Source organism: Triticum aestivum, chromosome 3D (genome assembly GCF_018294505.1).
Source record: "Triticum aestivum cultivar Chinese Spring chromosome 3D, IWGSC CS RefSeq v2.1, whole genome shotgun sequence".
In the NCBI taxonomy this organism is placed as follows: Eukaryota; Viridiplantae; Streptophyta; class Magnoliopsida; order Poales; family Poaceae; genus Triticum; species Triticum aestivum.
In genome coordinates, this window is record NC_057802.1 from 434,740,252 (window position 1) to 434,748,357 (window position 8,106).

At 49.6% G+C, this 8,106-nt stretch overlaps 1 protein-coding gene across 2 annotated transcripts; it reads left to right on the forward strand.

Annotated features, from left to right (window-relative positions):
- Window positions 1-1,174: 1,174 nt before the first annotated feature.
- On the forward strand, window positions 1,175-6,246 carry LOC123079428 (non-lysosomal glucosylceramidase). Of its 2 annotated transcripts, none has more exons than XM_044502197.1 (15): window positions 1,175-1,356; window positions 1,488-1,538; window positions 1,786-1,902; window positions 2,058-2,114; window positions 2,264-2,362; window positions 2,462-2,561; window positions 2,650-2,720; window positions 2,836-2,936; window positions 3,056-3,159; window positions 3,249-3,302; window positions 3,403-3,458; window positions 3,553-3,992; window positions 4,076-4,148; window positions 4,334-4,395; window positions 4,481-6,246. In XM_044502197.1, the coding sequence occupies exons 6-15, from the start codon at window positions 2,523-2,525 to the stop codon at window positions 5,983-5,985; spliced, it is 2,505 nt and encodes an 834-aa protein (XP_044358132.1). In that variant the 5' UTR covers window positions 1,175-1,356; window positions 1,488-1,538; window positions 1,786-1,902; window positions 2,058-2,114; window positions 2,264-2,362; window positions 2,462-2,522; the 3' UTR covers window positions 5,986-6,246. The 2 variants fall into 2 exon arrangements, with proteins under 2 accessions (XP_044358132.1, XP_044358131.1); XM_044502196.1 differs by having other exon boundaries at window positions 2,264-2,334.
- The last annotated feature ends 1,860 nt before the right edge of the window (window positions 6,247-8,106 follow it).

The window sequence follows — 8,106 nt, forward strand, 5'->3', positions numbered from 1 at the left end:
TATAAATCCCCTGTTTCGTTTTCCCTCAAATACATTCGTTTGAGCGACATTTAATATGGGACAGAGGTAGTAAGTATTATTTGTACCTCGGAATCTCCAGGGCCCGAAACATCCGGCCAGCCTTTGGGTTGTCCTGGAGCTCGCAAATCCCAAGTTGCAACTCTCTGAAAGCTCCAGAGCTGTAGCTCTCTAAAAAGACCGGAGCATGTATGGAACCTCCGCCGCAATCCAGAGTCTCCGGGGTATGCAAACTATGTGCATAACGGTTGAATTGTTGGGGTCACATACCTTAGTCCACCTTCATCCCACGAGGAAGGTGACTGCTTCATTCATCTCTCCTCTATTTTTTAGGAGATCTCTGTCCGTAGCTAACCAATGTTGTCCAAACTTTAGGAAGAGCTAGAGGAGATCCCGATCCACACTTTCACAAAAAGCGGAAGTTGAATCCCCTTGAATCCTCAATAGATTTTACTCATAGGTCTAAAGACGGTAACAAGCTTTACTCATCGTGCACCATGGACGAGTGCGCGCTGAAAATGACATCTATTTTCTTAAGGATCTGTGTGTAGTTTTTTGTTTTCAAATAATGCTCCAGTAAGGATTGCTTGACTTTTAATATATGGCCTTTGCCCTTTGCCCTTTTCACAAGAAAGAAACTTCGGACTTGGAAGTCAAACAACTGGCTGCTACTAGTGGGCAGTGGCTGCCAGGCGCTAAACATGGAGGCGCTAAACAATGAGTATGGTTTAACAGAAAATCATGTTTTGTACAATAATTTAGCTACTTTATCCTATGGAGCCCTGTGCTGTGCGCCAAGCCGCCAGCCAGTGGATTACAAATGTGTACAACATAGAACATACTCGTTGTCAGACACCCCGGCTGCTATTTTGATTGTACAAGTCAAGAAACACTAGTGTGTGACACACTGGCACACATCATGGAGGGCTTCTAGTAATAACTAACTAGCCGCATCGGCAAAACTTTTGTCCCTTCTCACATGATGTGGGAACCAGGCCCATTTGACAATCTGAAACTGCATAACCATATGGTTAATCATCCAAAAAGATTCTTGTCAGTGAGGATTGTGATTGGGGGCATGAATAGTGAACTCATTATTGACGACTGTGATGTGCCTACTTTTTTCCACGCACCTACAAACAACCCAAAATATCTAATCTGACGCCACCCCATCCGTCTAGTCATCTTCTTCATCGGTCTAGTCAGCTCGCACGGCTGCTTCTTCATTCTCGTCAGCTCGGACGGCTGCTTCTTCATCTTCGTCATCCTGTTCTCGAGTGAGTTATATAAACAGCAAACTTGAGTAGCCCCTGAAAGAGCTGAGGATTTCAGGTTCAGGTATTTTCTCTCCTCCTCTTGTGTAGGTTGCTCTCAGTGCATACATAGATGCTTGGTTTGTTTTAAGTTTGATTGAGTAAAATACCGTTATTCTAGTTGTTGATCATGTGTATTTATTCCAATGGAATTAGCTCCTTCATCTGTTTCTGAAGATGGGAAGTTCAGAGTCAGAGCGAACAGAGGTATCTCCTGAAACATCACTTCCATTTCTTTGGCTCCCCCTTAATCTAGTACAATTACTCGACTGAATGTACTACTTTTCAAGTGGAGCTCAAGGTTCTTCTCCTCTAGGATTTTCAACTTGGGATCAATTGTTTTCCTGGATGATTTTCTAATTAAGATGCCGCTGATTGTTTCAATCTGTTACTCCGTATATCTTGTATGTTGTGAGCAAGTAAAACTGGTCTGACATGGTTGTTCTTACTTCAGGCACACTTGCACGTCGACTGTTCTCAGCCACCAGCAAGAACTTGGCAGAGGAAATTCGATGATGAAGGCAAGAAGGTTGCTACGTTTAGCATGTCTATGAATGATCTCATGACAATGGTGAGTAAGCATATGAACATGGACTGTGCCTTTTGGCTTTCACATTTAGAACCAAGAAAGCATGGCTATGAATGATGTCATGGCAATTGTAAGTAAGCATATGACCACTGACCATTGCTACATAAACACTGACCATGACCCTGGTTGTGCTGCAGGTGCCCTTTATTGCTAAAATGCTTCGACTATACGTCCAAGAAAGCGCGAAAGGCCAAGTGAGTCACTCTTCTGTCATTAACATTCAGCTAATCTGTCAACTAGCATGCACCTGCTATTGAAATTGTCGATGCAAATTACTCTACCAAGTCAGTACTCAGTAATCAGTGAAATTGCTAAACAATCATTATCTTGTTTTTTTGCCAAGGCTTCGGTCTATGATCCTTTCAGGAAGTGGATGGACAACTGCTACCGCGGGGTACCCCTCGGCGCACTAGGGCAAGTACTTCCGTTGTTTCTGGCCTTGGTTTTGCCCTGAAACTTGCCTTGGTTGTCACATTCATGCAGCTAACTGAACTTCAGATGAGACTTCTATTCAAAGCACATTCTCTTTTTCTTTTTTCAGTTCAGGAAGCATAGGGAGAAGCTACAGAGGGTACTTCCAGCATTTCCAAATATTCCCCAGGATGTTTGAAGAGAAGCCTATCCTAGCCAACCAGTTCTCCGTAATAAATTTACACTTGCTTTCATGACTTGCAATGCTCAATTAACCGTGGGAAAACGTCTTATGTTTCAATACTTTTACTTCTCTAGGCATTCGTTTCGCGTCCCGGCGGGAAGAGCTACTCCACGGTGCTGTCGGCGCCGAAGGCCGATGTCCTGAAGTAAGCAGTGAAAGCGTCACAAGTTCACCTGCATTTCATTCATCTGATTATGACAGCCAGAAATACCCTTTACTGGTTCTCAGAAAAAAAAAACCTTTACTGTGCAAATTTGCAGGGGAATAGATAGAGCCGGTATCGGATCTTGGGACTGGAAACTGAAAGAGAAGAATTGCACCTACAATGGCTTGTTCCCAAGATCCTGGACAGTATATGATGGTACAATCCTTGCTGACAGTACATCATTGCCAATTTACCTGACAGAGATGTTTGTCTCCGGGAACGATTAGTTTTGTCTGGTAGAACCTACTAATGTATCTTCCATAATTGCAATGTAGGTGAGCCTGACCCTGAAATCAAGATCACCTGCCGTCAGATATCACCCTTCATTCCTCACAACTACAAAGAGAGCAGCTTCCCGGTTGCGGTTTTCACTTTTACGGTGCATTTCCTTCTTCAGAAAACTAATCCAATCATCCCTCATTAGTTGTTGTTCAGCACTTACCTTAAAAACTTTGATGCTCGCACCAGGTACAAAATTCAGGGAGCACACCTGCAGATGTCACATTGCTCTTCACATGGGCAGTAAGTGATAGCCAACACTCTGCTCTTCACAACTGGCACAAGTGCACATCATCTTTGTAGTAGTACTTTGCAGCCCTAATTTCCTTGTTCATCCGTGCAGAATTCCGTGGGTGGAAAATCGGAACTGACCGGGAATCACACCAACTCCAGGATGAGGTAACGACCACGACAGATTCGTCTGATGCGATGTGGTAACAGGCAGCAAATCTCTCTGACAATGCGAATGTCTTTCTTTCCTTGGTGCGTGCAGAGCGCGAGACGGCGTCCATGGCGTCCTCCTCCACCACAGGACGGCGGACGGGCACCCTCCGGTGACCTTCGCGATCGCGTCTCAGGAGACCGGCGGCGTCCGCGTCACCTGCTGCCCGTCTTTCGCGATGGGCCCGTCCGTTCCCGGCGGCGAGCAGTTCACGGCCAAGGACATGTGGGAGGAGGCCAAGAACCGCGGCGCCTTCGGCGGGGCGCCGAGAGCGTCGGCGTCGTCGAGGCCTGGATCGTCCATCGGGGCGGCGGTCGCGGCGGCGACGACGGTGCCGGCGGGAGGCATGCGTGCGGTGTCGTTCGCGCTTTCGTGGTCGTGTCCCGAGGTGAAGTTCCCCGCCGGGCGAACCTACCACCGGAGGTACACCAAGTTCCTCGGCCTGGACCGAGACGCGGCTGCTGAACAATTGGCCCACGACGCCCTTCTCGGTGAGATTTCCAAGGATCATTGGTCGGTGAAGACTTCTGCAAGATTGAGATTTCTGAAAGCTTTCTTGTGCTTGCATGAGTAGAACACATGAAGTGGGAGTCTCTGATCGAGGAGTGGCAGAGGCCTGTTCTGCATGACAAGAGGCTGCCTGAATGGTAGGAAATTCAGATCAACCTCAGGGTCAATCACCAATATATATTTTTCCATTAAACTGACTAATTACTGAACTGATAACTGACTAATTTCTGTATGCTGACTTGTGTCATTAGATGAAAAAAAGTTGTATCGACTTGATCATGATTTGGGTTCTAGATCAGGTGGTGACATGATTGTTTTTCAGGTACCCGGTTGCGCTGTTCAACGAGCTTTACTATCTCAACGCCGGAGGCACAATTTGGACAGGCAATGAACACTGATCCGATTGAACTCTGAGGTCACATGTTTATCTTGGACAATGGCCCAAAATCTTAACTTTTCACTGGCACAGATGGGCTGCCACCAAAGAAGACCAGCTTCGCTTCGTCGAAGTACGGGTCGACGGCGATGGAGTCCTTCTCTCTCGACGGGTTCCATCCAGGCGATCCTGCAGCGGACGGTATCCTGCGTGCAATGGCGACGGCGGAGGAGCGGCTGGAAGCATCGTCGGCGTTCGGCACGGCCCCGCTCGGCGACAGCGAGGAGAGCGTGGGGCGGTTCCTGTACCTGGAGGGGATGGAGTACCACCTGTGGAACACCTACGACGTCCACTTCTACGCCTCCTTCGCGCTGCTCTCCCTCTTCCCGGAGCTCGAGCTGAGCCTCCAGCGCGACTTCGCCAGGGCCGTCCTCCACCACGACCCGCGCCCCATGCGCACCCTCGACGGCGCCACCGTCCCGCGCAAGGTCCTCGGCGCCGTGCCGCACGACGTCGGCCTGCGCGACCCCTGGTTCCAGCTCAACGCCTACATGATCCACGACCCGGCGCGCTGGAAGGACCTCAACCCCAAGTTCGTCCTCCAGGCGTACCGCGACGTCGCCGCCACCGGGGACGCCGCGTTCGCGGCCGCCGTCTGGCCCGCGGTGTACCTGGCCATGGCGTACATGCACCAGTTCGACCGCGACGGGGACGGCATGGTGGACAACAACGGCCGCCCCGACCAGACCTACGACTTCTGGGCCGTCTCCGGCGTCAGCGCCTACACCGGCGGCCTCTGGGTCGCGGCCCTCCAGGCGGCCGCCGCCATGGCGCGCGTCGTCGGCGACCGCGGCTCCGAGGGGTACTTCCTCGAGCGGCACGGACGTGCGCGGCGCGTGTACGACGCCGAGCTCTGGAACGGCGCCTACTTCGACTACGACAACAGCGGCGGCGCGAACAGCAGGTCCATCATGGCCGACCAGCTCGCCGGGCAGTGGTACGCGCGCGCGCGCGGGCTAGAGCCGATCGTGGAGGAGGACAAGGCACGCAGCGCGCTGGGGACGGTGCTGGACTACAACGTGATGCGCGTGCAGGGCGGCGCCGTGGGGGCCGTGAACGGGATGCGGCCGGACGGCGCCGTGGACGCGTCCTCCATACAGTCCAGGGAGGTGTGGCCCGGGGTCACCTACGCCGTGGCCGCCGCCATGGTCCACGAGGGCATGCCGGAGGCGGCGTTCCGGACGGCGAAGGGCGCGCACGACGCTGGGTGGGGCAGGGACGGGTTCGGGTACGCGTTCCAGATGCCGGAGGCGTGGACGGCCGACGGCGGCAGCGGGTACCGGTCGCTACACTACATGCGGCCCCTCTGCATCTGGGCGATGCAGTGGGCGCTGTCGCCGCCGGAGCTCCACGGGGACGTCAGGGTGTTGCCGGGTTCGGTGTCCGCCGTGGCGTCGCCGGCGGAGGTGGTCCTGGCGCGGGAGAAGTTTGAGAAGGTGGCGAGCATGCTGAGGCTGCCGGAGGAAGAACAGCACAAGGGATATCTCAGAGCTCTGTACCAAATTCTCCGGCAGATGCTGCTCCCGGCGGCATCCTGATTCTCTACTCGGGGTGGAACTTCCAACTTCACAAACGATTCTAGTATATGATGCGCCTTGCGGCGCAGATTGCCTCGCATCACCTCTCCGGCGATCGTTAATTTTCTGCGGAGTGATCTGTCGCAAAAGATTCAGAGCAAAGTGCACTGTTGTTCACTGAGTAATGTGCACTGTAGGTAATTGAATTCTGAAAATCGTCCACTCAGTTCCGAAGTGCAAATGTCATGCAAGGCACAATATAGGTGTTCCGAGTATTCAATATTCAAGTGTTGAATTGGTCGTTTGCACCTCTGAAATATTTCGAAGTCCTACGTGACATTCAGGAGTACGATATTCGAGTCATTAGAGCAAACACGCTATTAAAAAGGGCAACAATAGGCGCCAGCGGACCGGCCCAACGAGGGCACGTTGAATCAAGTCGCCCTGTGTCGTTAGATTTCCTCGTCTCCCCATTCCTCTAAACGCACGCAAACAAAAAAACAAACCCCACACTGTAGAAATTATGGTGGAAGCGTTCTACCCTCTCGAGAGAGGGCCGCGGGTATTTATTAATAATGATGGGGCTTATCCCATGAGCGCATATATAACTTGGAGTACAAGAGAGAATAGATAGAGATGAGAAGGTTTAAACTAGATACTAGTATATCTCTAACTAACTAACTCTATACCAGACTTGCATGCGCCGGCCCATAGGCCTACATGAGATATTTCAACACACCCCCTTAATCATAACTTGATCAAGTTGAGGTTACATCTAAATTTCTCAAAGATCCTTGTAGGCAACGCCTTGGTGAAACCATCTGCAATCTGATCTCCAGAATGAATAAATCGAACGTCCAACTCCTTGTTGGCAACACGTTCTCTGACAAAGTGAAAATCTATCTCAATATGTTTTGTTCTGGCATGAAACACTGGATTAGCAGAAAGATAAGTGGCGCCAAGATTATCACACCATAAACAAGGAGCTTGCATTTGTATCACTCCAAGTTCCTTCAGCAAAGACTGAAGCCAGATAATTTCTGTAGTAGCATTAGCCAGTGCCTTATACTCAGCATATGTACTAGACCTGGAGACAGTAGCATGTTTCTTTGCACACCATGATATCAAATTTGGACCAAGAAAGACTGCAAAACCACATGTGGGCCGTCTATCATCAACACTGCCAGCCCAGTCAGCATCAGTAAACGCACTGACAAGTGTGGATTGAGACTTACTGAATATTAGTCCAACATTTACTGTATACTTCACATATCTCAAAATCCGTTTAGCTGCAGTCCAGTGCGAGGTGGTAGGTGCATGCAGAAACTGACATACCTTGTTTATAGCAAAGGATAAATCTGGTCTAGTAAGGGTTAAGTATTGAAGTGCACCAATCATACTTATGTACCGAGTGCTATCTTCCTGACTTAGGATCTCACCTTCATACAAGAACAGTTTCTCTGAACTAGATAATGGAGTCGGCGAAGGCTTGCAATCCTGCATTCCAACCCTTTTCAAGAGATCATTAGCATATTTTTCCTGAGACAAGACAATACCATTTTTGTTCCTTTTGACTTCAATGCCGAGAAAGAAATTCAGATCTCCCAAGTCCTTCAAGGCAAACTCAGAGCCCAGGTCCTTTAGGAGTGCTGTCACTGCTTCATCAGATGAGCTTGCAATGATAATATCGTCAACATATATGAGCATGTACATTGTTATTTTGGACTTGTTGAAAATAAATAATGAAATATCAGACTTGGAAGGAACAAAACCAATAGCTTGCAACTTCATACTCAAGCGATGATACCATGCTCTCGGTGCCTGTTTCAGACCATAAAGGGCCTTATCAAGTTTACACACATGAAAAGATGCGTTCTTGTTTTCAAACCCAGGTGGTTGTTTCATGTAAACCTCCTCTTCCAGAACACCATGCAAAAAAGCGTTCTGCACGTCCAATTGTCGTAGGCTCCATCCCCTAGATACAGCAACAGATAAAACCAACCTGATAGTAGCAGCTTTAACAACCGGACTAAAGGTATCCTCGTAATCTATTCCATATCTCTGTTTAAAACCTTTTGCCACTAGCCTGGCCTTGTATCTATCAACTGTGCCATCTGCTTTCCTTTTAATTTTATAAACCCA